Source organism: Planococcus citri, chromosome 4 (genome assembly GCF_950023065.1).
Source record: "Planococcus citri chromosome 4, ihPlaCitr1.1, whole genome shotgun sequence".
NCBI lineage: Eukaryota > Metazoa > Arthropoda > Insecta > Hemiptera > Pseudococcidae > Planococcus > Planococcus citri.
In genome coordinates, this window is record NC_088680.1 from 54,698,218 (window position 1) to 54,719,654 (window position 21,437).

At 32.7% G+C, this 21,437-nt stretch overlaps 6 protein-coding genes across 9 annotated transcripts; 1 reads left to right on the forward strand and 5 right to left on the reverse strand.

Moving 5' to 3' along the window:
• Nucleotides 1-7: 7 nt before the first annotated feature.
• Nucleotides 8-490, reverse strand: fh (frataxin). The gene has a single exon (XM_065363672.1). It carries the CDS (start codon nucleotides 488-490, stop codon nucleotides 8-10), a length of 483 nt encoding a protein of 160 aa, XP_065219744.1.
• A 456-nt stretch (nucleotides 491-946) lies between these two features.
• Nucleotides 947-2,235, reverse strand: LOC135844314 (protein lethal(2)essential for life-like). The gene is made up of 3 exons (XM_065362476.1): nucleotides 1,922-2,235; nucleotides 1,607-1,831; nucleotides 947-1,514 (listed from the first exon to the last, which is right to left on the reverse strand). Exons 2-3 carry the CDS (start codon nucleotides 1,829-1,831, stop codon nucleotides 1,194-1,196), a joined length of 546 nt encoding a protein of 181 aa, XP_065218548.1. The 5' UTR covers nucleotides 1,922-2,235; the 3' UTR covers nucleotides 947-1,193.
• A 191-nt stretch (nucleotides 2,236-2,426) lies between these two features.
• On the forward strand, nucleotides 2,427-3,606 carry amrt (amaretto). Its single transcript, XM_065362475.1, has 4 exons — nucleotides 2,427-2,823; nucleotides 2,892-2,979; nucleotides 3,056-3,171; nucleotides 3,242-3,606. The coding sequence occupies exons 1-4, from the start codon at nucleotides 2,639-2,641 to the stop codon at nucleotides 3,453-3,455; spliced, it is 603 nt and encodes a 200-aa protein (XP_065218547.1). The 5' UTR covers nucleotides 2,427-2,638; the 3' UTR covers nucleotides 3,456-3,606.
• Nucleotides 3,607-3,772: 166 nt separating this feature from the next.
• On the reverse strand, nucleotides 3,773-5,964 carry Dhpr (dihydropteridine reductase). The gene is made up of 7 exons (XM_065362474.1): nucleotides 5,787-5,964; nucleotides 4,991-5,076; nucleotides 4,831-4,914; nucleotides 4,656-4,761; nucleotides 4,438-4,578; nucleotides 4,172-4,364; nucleotides 3,773-4,097 (listed from the first exon to the last, which is right to left on the reverse strand). The coding sequence occupies exons 1-7, from the start codon at nucleotides 5,857-5,859 to the stop codon at nucleotides 3,998-4,000; spliced, it is 783 nt and encodes a 260-aa protein (XP_065218546.1). The 5' UTR covers nucleotides 5,860-5,964; the 3' UTR covers nucleotides 3,773-3,997.
• Nucleotides 5,965-6,258: 294 nt separating this feature from the next.
• tan (C45 family peptidase tan) lies at nucleotides 6,259-12,517 on the reverse strand. The gene is made up of 7 exons (XM_065363673.1): nucleotides 12,437-12,517; nucleotides 10,257-10,454; nucleotides 10,013-10,120; nucleotides 7,073-7,307; nucleotides 6,742-6,982; nucleotides 6,446-6,657; nucleotides 6,259-6,362 (listed from the first exon to the last, which is right to left on the reverse strand). The coding sequence occupies exons 1-7, from the start codon at nucleotides 12,515-12,517 to the stop codon at nucleotides 6,259-6,261; spliced, it is 1,179 nt and encodes a 392-aa protein (XP_065219745.1).
• LOC135844309 (rRNA N6-adenosine-methyltransferase ZCCHC4) lies at nucleotides 10,365-21,308 on the reverse strand. 4 transcript variants are annotated; one of them, XM_065362470.1, is made up of 12 exons: nucleotides 21,124-21,308; nucleotides 20,881-21,049; nucleotides 20,660-20,798; nucleotides 20,389-20,583; nucleotides 20,098-20,308; nucleotides 19,917-20,030; nucleotides 19,679-19,842; nucleotides 19,487-19,612; nucleotides 19,315-19,393; nucleotides 16,110-16,183; nucleotides 13,595-13,691; nucleotides 10,365-10,454 (listed from the first exon to the last, which is right to left on the reverse strand). In XM_065362470.1, exons 1-10 carry the CDS (start codon nucleotides 21,173-21,175, stop codon nucleotides 16,179-16,181), a joined length of 1,254 nt encoding a protein of 417 aa, XP_065218542.1. In that variant the 5' UTR covers nucleotides 21,176-21,308; the 3' UTR covers nucleotides 10,365-10,454; nucleotides 13,595-13,691; nucleotides 16,110-16,178. The 4 variants fall into 4 exon arrangements, with proteins under 4 accessions (XP_065218542.1, XP_065218541.1, XP_065218540.1 ...); XM_065362469.1 differs by having other exon boundaries at nucleotides 19,481-19,612; nucleotides 21,124-21,307; XM_065362468.1 differs by lacking the exons at nucleotides 10,365-10,454; nucleotides 13,595-13,691; nucleotides 16,110-16,183 and having other exon boundaries at nucleotides 18,871-19,393.
• Between the last annotated feature and the right edge of the window lie 129 nt (nucleotides 21,309-21,437).

Sequence of the window (21,437 nt, forward strand, 5' to 3'; positions counted from 1 at the left end):
AATCAGTCTAACACTCGAGTGCAGATCCACTGTGTCTACACGAGAAGAAATTCACATCTGCGCCGAAAATATTCGATACTTCGTGTTGCAGTAAATGATGAAGCGATTGATTATCGTGACGATAAATCCAAGCGTCTAGCTTTTCATGATAATCGTACCTCTTGGGGCCACTTGATGGTGAACTCAGCCAAATCTGTAGATTAGGAGTTTGCTTATTGATTACATAGGTTCCATTTTTAGAGCCGAAATTCACAGTCAGGACTCCACTGCTGAGCATGATATCAGAATCCGACGCTTTGTCGTATTTTTCGAATAGGTCTTCGAAGTATTCATGAAGGGAATCCAATGTGTTATCAGCTAATTCTTCGAATTTCGCGGTACTGAAGCATTTCTTGTCGAGTAATGGGAAACACGACTTACTCAGTTTTGACGGTAGAGAGCCGGTGAACAATGATCTACATTTCCAAATTTGATTCACCGAATTCAACATGACTAGAAATAGTATTTTAGGTTACAATTCGATTGAAATTATTCGGCACCGAAAATGTTATCATAAAACACGATTCACTGATTAGAAATGAACGTACGAAGATGCGAAAAACACAAGCGCCCGGTGTTTCGGTAGCTTTCTTATATAATTCAGTGTTATTTTTCAGCGCTAGAGTATTCATTGTATCATTGATAAGAAAAAAGGCGGTATTTTTGATTTTTCAAATTCCAAAAATTTCGTAACATCTGAAAGTACCTAAGCAAGTCCATCATTCCATCAAGATTCAAGATTATATGATCCGTTGACAAGGGATCTGATTTGACCCTCTGAAACCCTTCTTATCAACAACGAAACTCAGCTTCCTAAAATCAAAAATGAAACACTCCATTCCGTTCCACACAATTCGCATTACTTCTCAGTTCTCAGTTCATTTTGAATGAAAAACAAAACACTGAATCGATTAAGTGTGTAATTTATTTAATGAAATAACCTGATAATATCCAATAAACACGACTATGGACAATACAAAAATCAGTCTTACGTTACATAAAGTCATAAATTGCCCATAAGTACAATCTATCAACTATAATCAGAATAAATGCTAGTCAAGGACCGATTAAGAACTACGTTAATTTACATTAGTATACAATAACAAACGATCAGCTCCAAACATCGAACTTCACGAATTATGCCCACAAAATTTCTACTTCGCTTCGGCATTCTCTTGTTGTTGTTTCAACGCAGGGGTGTTTGTCTGAACAATAGGAATTTGACGCTCGTTACCACCATCAATGGCTTTAGATTTCTTCGGAGCAGAAATAGATAGAATTCCATCGGACGAAATGCTACTGGAAATATTATCCGGGATCACATCTTCCGGCAATTTGTAACGACGAGTGAACTGACGGGAGATGAAACCGTGTTTGTCTCGTTTTTCCTCGTGTTTACCATCCACGACCAAATAATCGTCGACTACTTTAACGTTCACTTCGTTCGGTTTAAATTGTTGCACATCTAGATTGACCTGTAAGTGAACACAAAATAAACGTTAATATCTTGTTGATAATATGTACATTGTAAAACGCAGCTAACATATAGAAGATCATGAATAATTACCTTGAACTGATTCTTATCGTCAGACACAGTAGCACCAGAATCTTCGAATCTCAATCTGGGTACCTGGTTCAAGTAGTTATACAGAGCTGGACGATTGATGAACAAATCATCATTAAATAGCCCTCCGCCAAAATGTTGATCGTACAATCGACCGATAGGGCTGTAGTATCCGTCAGAGATCGGATCGTTCAAAAGATCACGAACCAAGTAAGGAACCAAAGACATCTACAACAGTAACAAAAATAAGTTAGAGGTACTGAATATATTACACAATATACAAAGAGAATACAGTCCAAATACAACGTATGTACTCACCTTTCAGATCGTTTTCACTAATAAATCACTCAACGACAATCACGAACTAAGGTAGCAGAGCACAAAACACGATAAATTAGCACTTGAACGCACAAATTGACTCACTTCGAGTTGAAATTGAGAAAAACTTAGGAGATTTTATCACACTGACAATGTCGCTTCAATGATCGCTTTAACCAAGAAACTATGCCCATTCGGCGAACCTCAGCGCTATATATACTAAATTGCAGATTTCGAGAAAACTCCATCGTATTCGAATATTTTCTATTCAGAAAAACGAAAGAAAATCGTCAAACAAGACAGAACAGAAAGGAGATTCGAGTATTTTCCATGTTTTTCTATTATCCTAGGATCTCACAGGTAAATAACTGGATAAATATTCTTAAAATTATCAAATCGAGGGCTTTCGATAATGAATTTTTAGGCATTTTGTGATGATTTTGATGTGTTATCCAGAATTTGTTACAATTGTTTGTAAACAAACTAATTATCTTATCTCCAATTTTTAAAAAAAATTTTCATTTTCCAATTTTGATCTATTTTCCAAGTTTTTCACTGTTCTTCATCGAAATTCGGGAAAAACGTAATGTTTTCAAGCAAGTTTATTGAATTTTTTTCATGATATTTTACTCTGAGTGCATAATTTATCATAAATTCAAAAAAGAAGTGCGATAGCTCGTCATAAATGTACTGAAAATATGATATGTTGGCGTTACAATGAAATCGTCAAAGATTTGGTTATTTTCCGGTGTCATCCTCACAATAATTTCCATAGGAGTTGAAGCAGAATCCAAAGGCGTTGCTAGCAAACGAGCAAATTCTTTATCGTATTATAACAAAGAACCAGAGAATTCGAATGAAAAATTCAACCCTCGTGGTCCAAAAGTGCTATGTTCTTTTTTGTAAGTTGATTTATTATTATCTGCAAAATCGCCAAACGTTTACTTATGTTTCATCATTGATATTCCAGGCCTATGGAATTTCTCGACTGCCAAGATCCCGTTGATTGGAAAGGCAATAAAACAGCTCGCGATGAAGCTGGTCATGGTTGTTGGAAGGTGAATATTCATCCATTCAAAGTAATCTACCAATCACTCCATTCACTTTTAATTAAGACATGTCCGAAAATTTCAGTATGGAAGTTACCGTTATGAAGACGTTGAAAGAACCAGTGTTAAATGTGAAGTATTGAAAGGAATAGAATGCTATGGAAACGGAACTTTTTATCGAGCTGGAGTTCCTTGCATAAAGTATGGAATTTCTATTTGTTGAAAATTTTCTATTGCTTGGTTATCATTGTTAATTTTTTTTCATTTGTAGATACGGAGGATACTATTTCCTGACAACTTTGTTATTCAGTATTTTACTTGGGTTCTTCGGTGTAGATCGTTTCAGTCTGGGTCAAACTGGTACAGGTGTTGGGAAATTGTTGACCATAGGAGGAGTAGGAATTTGGTGGGTTGTTGATGTTATTTTACTAGTTACTAATGGTCTTTTACCTGAAGATGGTAGCAATTGGGAAAGATACAAGTGACCCATCTTTCCATAAAATATGTTTTTTGTGATATTATGTTTTTCGAAGTTTGAAATTTAATGCTTTATAGATCCGTTTATGTGTATTTATTTTATGAGTTTTTTTTTTGTATATTTGTTCTTTTATCCTTAATAAATACATCGAATGATTACTCTTTTTTTTAGCATGTTTATGACGTGGTAAAATGAAAAAAAAAATTTAATTTATTTTATCGTCGGTATAATTCTACGTTGAATCTTATCAGTGAAATAATCAATAGTGATAGAGATGTGTTTTTTCATTAGAGACGTCAAAGGGCAATAAAGCTACTGCAGGAAGATATCTGAATACTCTTTATTAAGAATAATCAAGGAACAGTAATGGGATAAGTAGTACTTAAACGTATTATTGTCACAGTTTACAATAATATTCATTTGAATATAACGATATGCAATATATGAAAAAAAGATTCCTTCGAAGCATTAAACAAAATATTGCACGCATTGGTCCACAGCATAAGAAAGCAGATCATTTCGGTATAACACTCTTGAGAAGAAAAATCATTACACGATTTTAGTCTGAGTTTGATTATTTTCAGTTTCAAGTTTCACCAAACTACCAGTAGGAGGTCTCGATTCATTATTGCACCATTTCACCAGCAAACTGAAAAAAAAACAGTAAATGAGAAACACATTACCTACAATGGTCACTAGAAAAAACAATAGTTCAATTTTTACCTAGATACGTAATCCAAGGGTGTCCATGAGGCAAAGTTAGCAGTCGGCATGAATTTACGATTCATAGGCGTATCTAAAGTAATCGGTAGAAGAGCTACGACTGTACTTTCAGCAGGTAATCCACTATTAGAAGCACCCAAGGATTTAGTCAGATGATGAACCGATGCTTTGAACATGCCATAGCCAATCATGCCTGAAATAATACGTGAATTATTATTCAAATAATCCGATTTTTCGAATTATTATTCTCTTTGAATGAAGCCTACCTGGAGTAGGATCAAGAGCGGCGGCCGAACCAGTGAATGTTAATAATCCGCCAGTCTTCAACAGTTTGGCGGCAATGGAAGATGCAATCACAGAAGTAATGGCACTTTGTTTGTAAGTTAGGTCGCAATTTTTAACAAAATCTATTAAATACAGATTACCTATAAATACCAAGGAAAAAACGAACGTTTTGTAAACGAACAAAATCTGAAAATGGTACCTTTCGACGAAGCATTTCCACCAGCCCAACCACCGGCAACACAAATAATGGCGTCGACCTTATCTCCGCCCAACGATGATTGTAATTGATCTATGACCGATTTTTCCTAAAATGAAAAAATACAATATGAACTTGTTTCCCATGAAATTTCCAATATAATACCAGAAATACAAACCTGTTCCAGTAGATCACTCTTGCTGTCGACAACGATATTAACATCAGCAATGTCATTCGCTTTGGAATCAATATTTCCGACCCACTGCATCGAGAACAGGCGATAAATCATTATTTTATATTCTAAAACCTAATTAAAAGTAGCCGAGCAAAATACATACCCATTTCTGTGCTTTAAAGGTATCAACGCAAACACTTCCTAGGGCTCCTTTGCCTCCATAAACCAAAATTCTTTTAGTCGACATGGCTGGAAAATTTCAAAGATGTGTGACGTATCTTAATATTCGATAATTATAACTATCATACTATCGTAGAAACTAGTTTAATAACCCTCGGAGCGGTAAGAATGAAATATTTGCCCTGCCCAACTGTACTTTCGCTTTCTGTTTCTCCGCTCTGATAAGAAATGTGATTAGCCTACCTGCGAATAAATCTCAATTTCCCTTTCAGATGTTTAAATTTCCCGCAATAAAATGTTTAAAAGTCGTAATGCACTTACTTTTATTATCGTTACCTATTCAAATCGAAAAATAAAATATTTACTACGACTAAAAAAATATTTCTATGAAGAAAAGTTAAGTGGATGGGTAAGAAAAAGTATGGAGGAGGGATCAACGTATACCTATCTGCATAAATAAGATGCAACGTTAGCTAAGCTGACGTTATTTTTATGTAACGAAAAAGTTCTGTAAAATATTTCTCGCTTATATTTTGCTTTGAATGAAAATTCAGAGGGACAAAGTTTTCAAAATTTGAGGACTCAACCCACGAATGTTCAAATTGCATGGACGTGAATGAATTACAGCTTCCGTAGGATTTTCGAACTCTATTTATTTTCTTGGAGCTATTTTGATTCGAATCAAAATAGAAAGTCCTATTACTACACCCTTTTAGGTCTCATATGGACTTCTGTAGCCTGCAAGTAAATTATTATTTTCATGCTGCATGTAAACATACCTTCACAGCTTCGATTTAACATTCCGAAATTGAGAAGCACTAATAAAGATGAAAAATTAAAAAACCACCTCATTTTTCCCGAAAATAGGTACTTCAAAAAATAAAATAAAAAATTCAAGTGCTGCAAAACTGCTCCCCGTTCAATAGTTACATGAAAACAACTTGCAAATCTGCAAAAGTCTGGTGCAAATCACACGCTTATACTTTCTTTCTCAATAATCAGATCCACTTTATCTTAATATTTTTTAATCTTAATGACCATCATCGAGATTTTTTCCAAGAAGTTAGCAAAAAATAATTATGTATTTATTATAGTTTTTATTTGCGTCATAAAAATGTCTACCAAAAGTAAATAATACTTATTTCTTTTATAATAAATAAATATATAGTATGGTACAAGGCTAAAGGTAAATACATGAAATCTCTTCTTTCGGAAATCTCTTTAATTCATGCCTTCGCACAGAGTTAAATATTATTTATCTCGTTTTGTTGTCAAAGGTAAAATAAACATAGGCTCATTTTCTTCCGGTTTATCAGCATATACGCTCCACGTCCTTTTAATCAAATCGAAAATACCTGAAAATTCAACGAATATTATAATGTGAGCTTCTAGGTCTTTTATATTGATGCGAATTAGACACATATAAGACAAATCCTACCTATCGCAATTGTAGCTATGGGTTCTCTCGCTTTCGGATCGTTGTAATTATAATCGCGAAAAATGGTAAAATTGTCTTCTTCTTGATGACTTAGCAAATGAATCACCTCCTTTTTCGTTTTAGGAGCTTTATACTTATCAAAAACACGCTGCCTCGAATCACTACTTTCTACAATAAGTCCACCAACTTCAGGAACTTTTAATCTTAAGTACCTGAAAAACACGAACAGAAAAAATTCAAATCATTTTGTAAAAAACTGAATAGGTAAGTAGGTTCTTTAATATGAGCAAACTTACTTATTGCAGTGGAAAGAGTAATCGCCAGGCTTGACTACTAATTTATTCAAAATCGATTCGTCTGTAGACAAAGTAGACGCTCCAACTTCAAAATTATAAAACAATCGTTCGCCGGGTTCATCCAGAAAAGTAACGTTTACGCTGAATCCTTCAGCAGAACCACATCCTTTATCTTTCAATATGTTTTCCACATCAGTGACATTTTTCGCCGTCAGTAAAGCTCGGCATAGGAAAAACTCAGCTGTAAAAAAAAAACAACGTAAAATTCCTTCGTTAAAAATTTCAATTTATGACAGATGCGGATAAAATTTCAAAAATTTACTATACTAACGTGTTTTAGGAGCGAATAGTTCTTTAGCGTAGATTACATTTATGGAATATACAAGTCCGTCGTAATTGTAACTCATGGTAAAACCAGGCAAATGGCCAGCATAGCAAAGAGATACGAAACGTTCTTCTGATACTTTCCATTTGCCTTGAGGTTCGTCGCAAATTATATGAGCTGAGACGAAATAGAAATGGCTCAGAGAATCCGCGTAAGCATCTTCTGTATGGCCGAGTATCGCCTGGAAATTAATTCAAATTAACTATTTTTATACAAATACCTAATCAATCATCTTTGAGAAGTTTATATTATGCTAACACCTCTCCCCGCCCCCCGCCAATTTTCAAAGCAGCATAAGATGGTTGGAAGCAACCGTAAAGACTGAAGTAGTTTTCATATGTATGACATTTTTTTGCTACCTATTTTGGAGAATTATTTTATAAAAAAAAAAAAAAAAAAAAAAAAAAAATAGCAACATTGGCAAAAGAACAAAAACTAAGTATTTTGGCCAAAAAGCGAGATTTCTGGGCAAAAAAAAGATAAGGCAAAACTGAGAAAACTAGACTTTGGCAATTTTTAGAAAAAAAGTAAAACTTTCTGGGCGAATTGTTTGCCAAAAAAAATTAATTTTTGTCAACTTTGATAAAAGGCAAAAACCTTTTGTTATTTTTGTTTGAAATCAAAACTTGAAAAATTTCAGCATGATTTTTGGTAAAAAAAATCGCAATTTTTTTATCAAAAAAATGAGGCTGCTGATAAGAAATTTTTGTAAAAGAAAAACAAATTTTTGGTTGTAAACAAAGATGCTTTGTAGCATTTTATGTCAAAAAAGTGAGAGCATACCAGAAGACCATTTTCGGGAGAAAAAGATAGCATTTTTGGAAATTCCACTGAAATATGGGGCATCTTAGCAGTTTCTGTGAAAAAATATGACTTTTGGGTTTGGCCAATTTTTCAAAACAAATATCAGACTTTTTCTTTGGACTATTTGAAATTTTTTTTGCCAAAAATCAAAAATGTTAGGTAAGCAATTTTTGGCAAAAACGAGACTTTTTGGCAACTTTGACAAAAGAAGTAAATTTTTACCAATGGCAATTTTTTTTGGAAGTAATACTTTCATCATTCAAGCAAAATGTGGGGCTTTCTACAGATTTTTGACGAAAAAAATTAATTTTTCATCAATTTTTAGCAAAAAAGACGGAAGGTTTATTAATTTTTGGTAAAAAAAAAATGGCAATAAGCAGTTCTGAAAATTTTAGCACAAAATAAGTCTTTCTGGCGATTATTGACGAAAAAGTGTGACTTTTGACAATTTTTTGCAGAAAGACGACCATTTTAAACTATTTTTGACATTTTGACAAAAGGTTGGACTTTTCAATGTTTTTGGTAGAAAGCGAAACTTTGATAATTTTAGCTGAGAGGGATGTAGCCAGTGAGGGGAAAAAAATGAAAAAAATGTAACTATAACACAAATGATTTAATTTGTTTCATATTAATGTTCTTTCTTTTTTTCTTCAAGCAATAAAGCCAAGATTTGATAAAATTGAATTTTTGAAAGTTTTTTTTTTCTTTTCCAAAAATTACTTTTAGGAACTTTTAGTGACATCGTCGTTACTATAAAAGTAACTGAGCACAAGTTCGGCTGCAGGACATTAAATTGTTCGATTGAACGATCAATAGGTTCTCATGTTCCAGAAAAAAAAAAATTAGCAAAATCCTCTACGGAATTATCGAAGGGTTTTCTCGTCAACAGCATTGTACATACAGGGTGTTAAATAAAGCGTGGGCAATAATTCCACAATAGATGCAACTCGAGTAGACGAACAAAAATCGTTATTATGATAAGTTGCCTATCTTGTAAAATGAAGGCGCTACGTGCTCCGCAAAACTGGAAATTTGTCAATTTTGAAAAATTCATCAAAAATAAGAAAACGTTTGAATCATTTAAGTGATGCACCTAACCCATAGTACTCGAGTGGACGAACAAAAAAAGTTATCATGACCAATTGTCTATCTTCAAAATTGAAGGGGCAAACCTGATTCAAAATTTTCAAACTTCGACTGCCCCAAATTTGAATTTTGAAATCGTGCTTGCCCCTTCAATTTTGAAGATAGGCAATTGGTCATAATAACTTTTTTTGTTCGTCCACTCAAGTACTATGGGTTAAAGAGCATCCTTTGAATGATTCAAACATTTTCTTACCGTCTTCTGCGTACCCCATTTTTGAACTAAAATTTACCAATTTTGAAAAATTCATCAAAAATAAGAAGATGTTTGAATCATTCAAATGATGCCTCTTACCCATAGTACTCGAGTGGACAAACAAAAAAAAATTATTATGACCAATTGCCTATCTTCAAAATTGAAGGGGCAAGCACAATTTCAAAATTCAAATTTGGGGCACTCGAAGTTTGGAAATTTTGAATCAGGTTTGCCCCTTCAATTTTGAAGATAGGCAATTGGTCATGATAACTTTTTTTGTTCGTCCACTCGAGTTTTCTTATTTTTGATGAATTTTTCAAAATTAGTAAATTTCCAGTTTTGCGGAGCACGTAACGCCTTCATTTTACAAGATAGGCAACTTATCATAATAACATTTTTTGTTCGTCTACTCGAGTTGCATCTACAGTGAAATTATTGCCCACGCTTTATTTAACACCCTGTATATGGAACATATATTACGACACCTCCTTCCTCCTTCCCATCCCCAAACAAAGAAGTGTTCCATTCCTAATAACTTTCCTTCTAAAATAGCTAACGAGAAAATTTATTCAACAACTTCAAATTCTTTTCTCAAACTTTGAGAATAAAATGTTTCTTTTTCAAGACAATTTTTTTTTCATCACCTAATGACCTAAGGTATCTACGATCCTCCCTTCGTATTTTGAAAAATCTTTCTCAGTATCCTACGCTAATAATCACCAAAGCTGTAAGTAATCAATTACTTGTGCTGGTTCATTGCAGCACACTGACGAACATCCACAGGTGTTTTCGTTGCCGCAATCAATTCCTAGAACGACTGGAATAATGTGTCCGATATGCAGCAATAATAACTATAAACATAAAGAAGCAAGTTGCATTATACTATTTTAATGATTAATAGGTAAATAAGTATACCTAAGTAATTTTAATGGTAAATCAGCTAACTTTAACACACGTTTAAATAGGTAATATTTCCCATTATCTTACTTTATAAAAAGGAACATCGGATCCATCAGCAGTGCCTTGGATTTCTCTCACATACTGCGGATAATTTAGATTACAACATTTTAATATATCTTCGTACACTTTCTTGCCTTTTTCTGTCTCGTGTAACGGAATGTATTCGTTATTCAGCTGACTATTATGTTGAACATAGTCTTGTATTATCCCCTTGAACGTCCTACCCTGTAAAAATAAAGAAACAAGATGACGATCTATGTACTAAATTCATCAATACATTACTCCTTAATAAGATAATTACTACAGTGGTAAGTACTTGATAATCATTTCGCAGAACTTTACAGTATTTATACGTCTATACGTATATTTCAATTTCAATTTCAACCCTGATTAATTTAATTTCTCGAGACCTTTCGCTCATCGTAGTGTATTTTTAAGGTTTCATCGCTTCTTTGTGTGGATTACATATACGTTATTATGAGCAAAATATGAATATTTAAATTGTATCGGCCTCAACAGAGGTTATTAACGTGTTAAGGCCATAATAGGCAGCTGGACGATATGTAAAAAAAAAGCGCATCCTTTGAATATATAAATTCGTCGTAGACAACTTATACCTATTAATATGTGTCATCCTTTAATTTGTTTTATAAAACGAGTTTCTGTAATGGACTTCCTGATTATTTCGTCCAAACAAAAGTATCCATATCTGTAACCTATCTATAGGTATACTATGATGACCTTGGTACAACTAACCCTAACAGAATGTGGTTTTTCGCCAAGTTTTTTTCCTCTCTGATTTCAATTACAATGTGTGCTGGATGCAATCATCAAATTACAAACTAATTCGTCAATTATAATAATATGAAATAAACAAACGTTTGATTCGTTTCAGTATAATTAATCTCGTTAGTCGAGCGCAATACGTCTTCGGACGACTGAATGAAATAATTATCTACCATAAGTCATTTATGATCTGCGAATGGAATTAGATGAATTCTTCGATGCAACATCTTATTCATCATTATGCACTTGCGGTAGTTTTCGAGTTGTTCTTTTTTTCAAATACGAAGATATCGATAAATATATATTTTATAAGCTTGAAAATAAACTCGTAACCTTGCACTTCACCAGTCTAGTGGTATAAATCACGTGCAACTTTGTGTCTACCAATATCTACCTGAGCATTACGTTATTTTACGTATCCTGGGGATAAATTCGTATAAAAAGTAGCATTCTTCAGTCGCGATATTATCTTAGTAACAGAACTATAAAATCGTTAAAACAGACGTCGTGATTAATTAAATACTTGACGCCGAGTTAGAATTTTATCAATGGATATCACAACTCGATCACAGGTACATGTTTACTACAGACTATGTCTATAGTTGTTTCACGTTATGGGGAAAAAAATTAACATAATAAATGATACGAGTTAAAGAAGGTAAGTAACTGGCGTCAACATGTTTGAACAAGGCATTCGTTAGCGCGGTTATAGTTATTTTGAGGATTAATTATTATGCATTTTTTATTGATTTTTTTTTTCACCAATTTTCTTTGAGGCATAAATTTTTTTTCTGATTAGTGACTGCGGTGAGTATTGCGAAATTGTTTTTTTGGCACGTTCGTTAGTAATCGTGATTTTTATTCGCAGAAAATATCTGTTTGAAGAATTCGAGTTATTTTTACACGTACTGATTATTTTTTTTTGCATTGCTGTTGATATAATTTGAAAAATTATTTTTATTTCGACATAATGCCTCGAGGCAGATTAACATGAATGTTTGGGAATCATTTTCTGCTGAAATTATCGCGTTATTTTGCCATGTAACTGGATCTTGATTTGGTTTCTGAAATCGGTTGGTATAGAACAGAATCGTCGATCTAAATTACAAACTTGGTTGATTCAAATTCCGATTCAAAAAAAGAAAAAAAATTAAAATAAGTACATTATTCAATTAAATATCTACAGATATTTTGAAACACATCGAAGACCATTCGCAAATCCTACGTTTTCACTTTCGATAAAAATTTAGATATAAACGCCTACATAAATAAAATCGTCAACAACATGTTTACATAAAGATTAACACTTCTAGATTACAATCCACGCCACTCCAAGTATTTAAAAATATACACCAAATTTTAAAACCAATTCGACAAAACCTCCGCAATAATTTCACCGTTAAAAAAATTTAATCACTTACCACGTCGAATCCAACATCATAATGGGTTCCTCTAGTATACAAAATAGGTATAGCATTACGTCTACCTAACGGAATATCCATAGTTTTAAAGCTCAATTCGACAACTCGTACGAAAAATTCACATTAAAAAATTTTTCACACCTTGACACTGTAAATACGTTAATGATATTGAAGAAATCAGCGCATCTGTACTGTCGGTGTTTGGTTTAGCTGCGTTTATAAGGTCATATCGTAATCATTCGTAAAACACCGCACTATATTCCCCTTCCTGGCGGAGCTTAAGTATTTTTCATATTTACTTGAAAAATGAAGCCATACGGCGACGAATGAGTGAAAAAAAATGTGTATTTTTTCAAGGTTATATTTACGTAACTGCAGGAGCATCGTTACGATTTGTAAAAATACCCGAGATCGGTTTTCAGCAACAACGTGATGAAAATAGCCCCGAAAAACCCGAATCGACTATAGGAGACTTGTTAATGCAAAGAGACGATAAAAATAAAAGTTGAAGATGACGATGATGGCAAATGTCTCATCGTCGTCGTCGGTTTTTGATAAACTAGTTCTATCAAAAACGCGTATTCTTAATACGAATATAATTACCCTTTACGATCAGACGATTCGTAAGAATCGATAAGAAATCGCGATTTTTTAATTGATTTATAGAAACGATTTGCTATACGAGTACGACAACCAGACAGTTACAAAGTTGACGATGTTTTTAGTATATGGGGAGATCGAATCTATGTATAGGTTTGTTTATTTTCTTATTTACGAAATGTGTAGACCAGAAGCAAATATCAAGTTTTTGTCTAGAAGTAGGTATAGTAATTCAAATTTTTATTTGTACGGACGAAGTGCGACTTAACCTCGCTTTTTCTTATCAACAACTAGTTTATTATTACCGTAGAATTGGAGTACTTTATCGAAGGAAAAGAAACATTGAACTGAAAGTAAATTAAACTAGACGTATAAGGCAATAAAACGGTAATCTGAATTGATATTTAGTAAGAAATATTTTTGGTTCGGCACTTTTTCATATCTAATATTTTTTATTAGCATTATGATATGACTGAAGTAGTTCTAATTATGAACTATGTACTCGAGTAAAATAGAACGCGTTTTTACCATAAATAAATTTATTTCACTGTTCCTCACTTCTTTTTTCCTTCAATGCGAATGATTTCTGATTCCATGGTGATAGGTATACTGATTTTCTAGCAAGAATAGATGCTGCCACAGAAGTTTTGCTGATCTGAAAAAAATATAAAATAATTCATTATAGTCATGGTGAAAAAATACCTATTCACTTTGACGAGGGGACTTTTTGAACATGCAGGCATCGATTTCCCCTACTTTTTTGGCTGAAACGTTGTTAAAAAACGTTGGAGTTGAAAATTTTTCAGAATAAATTACTCAAAAATTGAACAAAGACACTAGAAAAGTTCAATTTTGATTTCAGCGGAAAAACAGTATTTTTTAGAAACCCAAATTCTTTAAAATGATATTTGTATAGTTATTTCTATTATTTTTTTAGGCTCTCTTGCAACATGATTGAAAAAAAAACTACTTTCATGGCCTACATTTTGAAAAAAAAATGCCATAAAATTTCGAAAAATTTTATTCCAACTGCCCAAACTGATTTTCTCATTTTTGGTGAATTTTCAAAAACTCCAAAATAACCATTTTTAGCAATTAATGATTTTAAAAAAAAATATCAACTTTTTTTTTGTAAAAAATGATGGCAATTGCCCAATTGGTTCTGAAACGAATATTCAACTCCCTCGGACAGAATTTCGCCATTTCCAGTCATTCCGGAGTCTCCAATACGATTTTCAACTTTTCCAGAAGGTGTGAAAATTAGGATAGGCTGCTGAAAGTCGAACTGTGCCTTATTCCCGACCTATTTAAAGGGGTCATCTAAATTCTGTTCGATTTCCAAATAAAAATCACAAGTAGGTATATTTTATTCTGTTCATGAGGGAAAAAATTCAAAAAATCAAAAACTTTCTGTTCGCAGGGAATTTTTTGAAATTTTGCACATATGTCTGTATCTTGGCTAAAATCAACCCATCAAATTTGAATATCACTATCTCGAGCCATTCTGGAGTCTCCAGCACGGTTTTCGATTTCTCGAAAATTTTAAAATTTCTCCAGGAGGCGTGAAGATCAATTTATGTTGCAAAAAATCGAGTTCTAGACTTATTCTTGAACTATTTCATACTTGAGATTTTCATACGGACACCTCTGGTGAGTTTTTTTGAACAGCATATTTTTAGTGATATCAGGAAAATTGCTGGTTAAAAAACACCCACGAGGTTTCCACCATGGAGATCAGCTGAAATGTGGATAATCTCTCAAAATAGATCGAGAATAAGCCACAACTCGATTTTTAGCTGCCCGAATAAATTTTCGAACGTTCTGGAGAAATCGAAAATCGTTCTGGAGGCTCCAGAATGGCTCGAAATGATAAAATTCGGATTGAGGGAGTTGGAGTTAGTTTTTGGACAAATTGTGATCATTTTTACTAAACAAACATATTAAAAAAAAAAAAACGAATCGCCGAAAATAATCAATTTTTATTTTTTGAATTTTCAAAAATTTGCTAAAAGTCGTAAAATCAATTTGGGAAGCTGACATTTTGGTTATGAGGGATTCAGACTATGCTCTTTCCAAAAATCGCAGTCCCGTTCAAATCGGAGTTGGACACCTCAAGAGGTTTCCTCGTCGGTCGAATATTTCAAGATTTACCAATGAGATTTTTTTCGTTGAAAAGTTTGGGATCTAAAATACATTTTTTTCAGTATTATCGACAATGGGCCTCAAATGAGCACGATAAGAGACTAACTACTGGAATAAAACATTTTCATGAGGGAAATCTTTACAATCTGTTAATTTCAATTGAGCTGAATTTTGGCTCACTGAAAAAATATGTCACTCACACCTCAAAACCTTATTTTGAAATGCTGAGATTGATTTTTCGATTTTTTGACGAATTTAAAAAATGGCGAAAATAAGTACCTAATTATTAATTAATTAGTATTATGTACATATTAATTTTCTGTAAAAAAAAGAGTAAATCTCGAGACAAAAATTTAAAATTTGCAAAAAAATTCTTTCAATCCAAATTCGAATTCGCTCATCTCAATTAATTCAAAATAGCAATTTTATGACAGGATTAAATTTTCAGCAGCCAAAGTCAATTACAACGTCTTCTGGAGTGATTTTGAGTACCTAACTAGAAAAAATTGATTTTCTTCTGAAAACTTCAAGTCCGCTAGAAAGTGGTTGTAATCGATTTCGGGGGCTTGACTTTGACATACAAACAAATTTAAACTTTTTTTTTCAAGATTTCCTTTTTTTGAAGAAAATTCTGCCATTTTTCAAAATCTGGTCTTTCAAATCACTCACTTTTGTTTTCGTAAAGTCAAACTGATAATACCGAGGAGTCGAATCCAACAACATTATAAATGTTTAAATCAAGTGATCGGTGACCTAGAATTAGAAGAAATCGACAATTTGCATACTATAATTTCAGAAATTTTTCCACATTTTTTTTTTCAATTGCAAGGCTGGTGGGGCACTAAAAAATCGTATACAAAAAATATTCCGGAACTTAATGCCTTCGACAAAACAAAAGACATGACCCATAGGACCCTAATTTTTTACTCACCTCAAGAAATCGACGTAAATTCACATCTCAGTTTTGGCACATTTGAAAGAAGCAATAAAATGAATTCCGTTAACCTGCAAAATGAAAAAAAAAATCATTCATTAGAGATCATTTTATTTTTTTAAAATTGAACAAAAAATATCATAGGTAGGTATTTTATAATGTATCGCAAAGCATCGAAAAGTTCTTTAAAAAATCAAATTACTGAATTTCTTTTATTCAAAAAATTACGAAGGAATGGAAAGTCTAGAAGTACTAGGTTTTATTTTTTTTTTTGTTTCAATTTCGCACGTTCAGCAATGAAATTATTCTAGTGAGCTAAAGAGTAATAAAAACATATCTCAATTCTGAATTTTTCAACTAAAAAATACAAAATTTTCAACATTTTATTCCTTAAATTTGAAACGAAATTTTTCACCAATTTTCTAACTCAATTCTTTCATATAATTTTTCAACTTGAATCAATTTTTTCAGCTATGCAAGAGTGAGTAGAATCCCCTCCTCCCATCTACCTTACTAGACTCCAATTCTGAAATCAAGCTTCATTCAATGCTCTTTACCTTCCTCTTCAAATTTTCAATTAGGTCTAGTTAGGCAACCTAATTTACACGGTGCAATTTGGACACCATACCGATGATTCTAAAGGCATTGCTCAAAAGAGCGAGACATTAGAATCGTCATAAAATATTCCATATGCACACCTAACTCAATTTATTTATAAAAATATCCTTTAGGCCTTTAATCGATGAATGAAATTTAAGATAGGTACACAAGAAACTTTCTCGAAGACGTAAAAGTTACGTAATATAAGATACCTACTTAATAATGACGTAATCGTCATCCGATAATAACGAATTAATAACGAATAGGAAGAATTCATTAGGTACCCTTTATCCATACATATAGCTTTCCTTATTGATAATTCATATCGAAATTTTATCGAAAAATTTTCACAACCGTAAGACCTCCGAATACGAAAAGATCAAAACTTTCAAAATTAATAAGCGAATTTCACGATGTAAACGTTTCAATAACGCGATTAAATGTTTTTAAAAATGATACAAAAGAATAATACATCGTTGAAATGTATTCATTGGCTTTTATATTACAACCACTGGACTAAAATCACTAGTTTTTGAGTAAGTGTTAAATTCAACAATCGTATTTTTAGGAAAAGGATTCGAGAATTTCATCCACAAAAAACCCTTCCGTCAATTCGATCAAAAAACTTTCACAATGGTTCGGATAATCGACAAAACAAAACTATGTTGTTTAATTTTCACCATATTCGTGGAATTTAGAAACCCAGCAGCAGCGTACTCGAAATCTATCGAAGACAGTCCATTCATACAATCCTATATCAAATTAAGCAGACAGAAATATTTCATAGATAAATCACTCCTAATACAAAACATCTTCAATAAATACTGCTTCAATTTATTCTACATCACAGCTCCGAGAGGTTTCGGTAAAACCACCCTGGCAAACATGATACATTTCTTCGCGCAAGCCGAACTGAACAGCACGCATCAAAGAAAACACTACAGACACACTTCGGCTTATAAATTTTTCATAAACAGGAAGATTTCAGGATCGAAAAAACTATTACAGAAACATTTATCGAGGTACGAAGTGATACGTTTAGATTTAAAGATAGATCCACCCGCAGAAAGAAATATAACCGGAGAAGTAATACTCAAACGTATCATGACTCGAGCGCAAAAATGTTACCAAAATTATAAATGGATATTACCGATAATTAACGCAGACAGAAATTTTTACTTTGGATCGAAACGTGCCGAAATTATGATCACATATATCGAAAAAGCCATCTCAGGACGATTGGATTTGGAAGAGGCGACCGAAAGTTTACTCGTTTTATCCAGACTTTTACATTTTCATTTTCGTAAACCGGTAATCGTAATAGTCGATAATTACGATTATCTGGTCGAACGTATTTTTTATAGGGATAAACTAGTTCGTAATGTTTACAGTTTCATCGATCGAATACTTTTCGAAACATTTGAAACAGGAGTGGAAAATATTTATCTCGGATTCATTTTCGGTGTAAGCGGTCTTCCTTTGGGAAAAACCAACGAAGTGCAGGAAACGCCAGATTACGCAGTCATGGAAGATGAATATACCAGAGACGAAGAAAGGATACGAATGTATCGATGGGCTTTCTTAGATGATCACACTTTCACCCCTTACTTAGGATTCAGCGACACCGATTTAATGGTATTAAATAGAAAATATAATACTAACGAAAGCGAAAAAGTAATCATTAAGAGAAAATACAACGGATACATGACAACTTCGGAGTCGTCATTTTACAACACGTTTTTAGTTACTAAATATTTCACCGATAAAACAAACGTTCTCAATTCCAATCAAACGTCGACTGTAAGCTACAAAAGGCCAAAATTTGACGAAGTAGGATTTATCGATAAAGTCATTAATAAAAATACGATTCGAGAAAATATGCTGAAAATAATCTTATACGACAGATTGAATTTAGATATTAAAAAAATACACAAGAAAAGAATCTATTTGAACGAATTGTTCGATCCGAATTCGAAGACCAGCATTACTCGACAAACCGATCAAATATTCACGTATATTTTCGAGCAAGGTTACCTGAGTCATAGCCTTAAACCAGATCATATGTCAATTCCTAACTTGGAGATTAAAGAATTCTTATTGAAACGACTACAAATCAATTACGAAGAAATGAGAATCGATGTAAAAAAATGCAGCCAAGTAATTGAAGAAATATTTACTTCTAGGGATAAAAATTTCACATCTTTGGAATTGAAATTGAAACAGTGGCTACGTAATGAATTCGATAAACTAATCGAGTCTTCGGGTACTGCGAAATTTTTAGAATATCAGGCTATCGCTTATATCGCAGCATTTAATTCAAAATATCGTACTAATGGCGAAATAATACTCGAAACGAGAACCGATGAGAGTAAAGGAGCTCAAGTACTGCTACTGGATTCACAAAATAAACGAGCTATGATCGTAGAAGTAAGGAAAGTAGGCGGAGTAGATGCTGATGATGGAATCATGATGGAATATGGTCTACCGAATATCACTCATATAAAATATTTAACCATAAATGTTCATAAAAGCGGTCCTATGGTAATTATTCGATAGTAAAATCATCAAATACGATATTATCAAGTATTTCAAACTTGATTACCATTGTTTTGATTTCTTCTGGCCTTCTTGTTTTTCTTCTTTTTTGGAGATTTGATTTTTCTTTTAATAATATTATTTTCCTGAAAAACGTATTTCAAGAATAGAGATTACCATATATCATGTAAATAAACCATCAGTGCTTAATATTTTTTTCAAAAAATAAATACCTTTACTTTTTTATTCAACGCAGGAGTACAACGATGTTCTATTAATTTGCAAAATCCACATATATCGCAATGTTTCCAAGTATTTTTTACGCATTTTTCACACAAATTGCAATGTTTATAAGCAGCCCCATTCTAAAAAAAATTGAAATCTTGAAAATACAGAATGGAATCAAAGTAGAAAAGTTTACAAATACATACTTTCGACGTGCAAGCGTTGCATTTATCACAATGCTGATTTTCTTTACAAACCCATCGATCACAAACGGAACAATATTTATACTCGTCTTCTGGTAATTTGAATTTCGACGGTTCCACGTTGGTGAAAATTCTCACAGCTGATTTACTACTCCCAGTCAGTGAATCTGAAAATATGAACGAAATAGATGAACTAAGTAACGTAAAAGTTTCAACTGATGAGCTAAGAATTCCAGTTTACCTAGTTTTTTAAATTTTCGATGATTAACGTAGACTACTTTGTAATCCAACATGGAAAAATTCGGGAAACTCTTCAAAACGAATGGTTCCATGAAATAAGGAAGTATTAAAAATTCTGAAAAATGAGAGAAAGTTAAAAGGACTGAAAATCGTTCGAAAAATGTTTTCAATACAATAATTACCTATTACGTTGTTGTCTTTCGTCAATGATTCGAGACGTTTGAATGTATAAGCAAGAGGATCAGTTTGACCGCCAAATGGAGGATCGGCGATAATAGCTATTTTATTTGAATCAGTTACAAAACGTTCGATATTAATCCAACCATTGACATCGAAAGCGTGACTATTGAACATGTTGAATGGCTGGAATTCGTCTGGATTGTAGAATTTTACCTGTAATACGTATTTTTCAATTTCATTAGTCTGCCGAAGAATTTGATACCTACTGTATAATGAACGAGGTATAAACTTACATATCTGGTATCAATATCCAAAAGCATGGATTTCATCACATTATTTCTCAGGATGTATTCGTGAAGTCGAGGACATCCCAAGCATATCACAGAAGTCACATTTAAATTACGTAAAAATCCTACAATAGTGGTAACAACGGTATCCGAAAAATAGTACTGGGATTCTTCTTTCGATTCTTCTTTTGGTGTAAATAACTATAAAATATTTTAAAATATTGATAATTTTTACAAAGAATACTTTTAAAAAATATGATTTACAATGATTTTTTACCATTGATGGTTGAGATAAGACTTCGTCACTCAATGCGATTTCAGTTTTATGTTTATTATGTTGGAGCTTTTCTTTAGCAGGAAACAGCAACTCGCAACAATGACACCAGTTTCTATCTTGATTAGGTAGTTCTGTTAACCTGGTAGATTTATAAACCTCACTTTATATTTATCATCATAATGAGAGTGATAATAAAATAGAACATTAAAGCTTTGACTCACTTTTCCAGTTTTCTAAATTCGAATTGACTTGTTAGATTTTTCGTTGCTTGCTTTTGTTTTTTGAGATCATCTTCCCATAAGAAAAATGGGCATCGCTTTCGACTTCGATAAGCAGAACATGCGAAAAACTTTCTCGATGAATTCTTTTTACAGAAAAGCACGGATGGTCCTGGAATTGAAAAAAGGAAAGAAGAAAATAAAATTGAAAATAATATTTCAAACTATGCATTTTTCAAAACTCACCGTGTGGACAAGATGGATTGTTTGAAATATCTGTAGGGCAGTAATCTACCATGGTTTTTCAGTAGAAGTTACTTTTTATTGCATGCATACGATAAACTTACGTCAAACCAAAAATCAATTCGTATTTTTTTCAATTTCTCCATGTGTTTTTTTGGATTCAATTTTTGATAATTTTTTTGAGATAGATAAGAATCAGTGTTATTCTTTCACCAACATTTCGTATACCATTTTCAGAATTTGAAACTGATCTTTCAGATCTTATGTAAACTTTTCGTGATTAATTGTAAATTTATAATTTTTTTAGAATTAGGAAA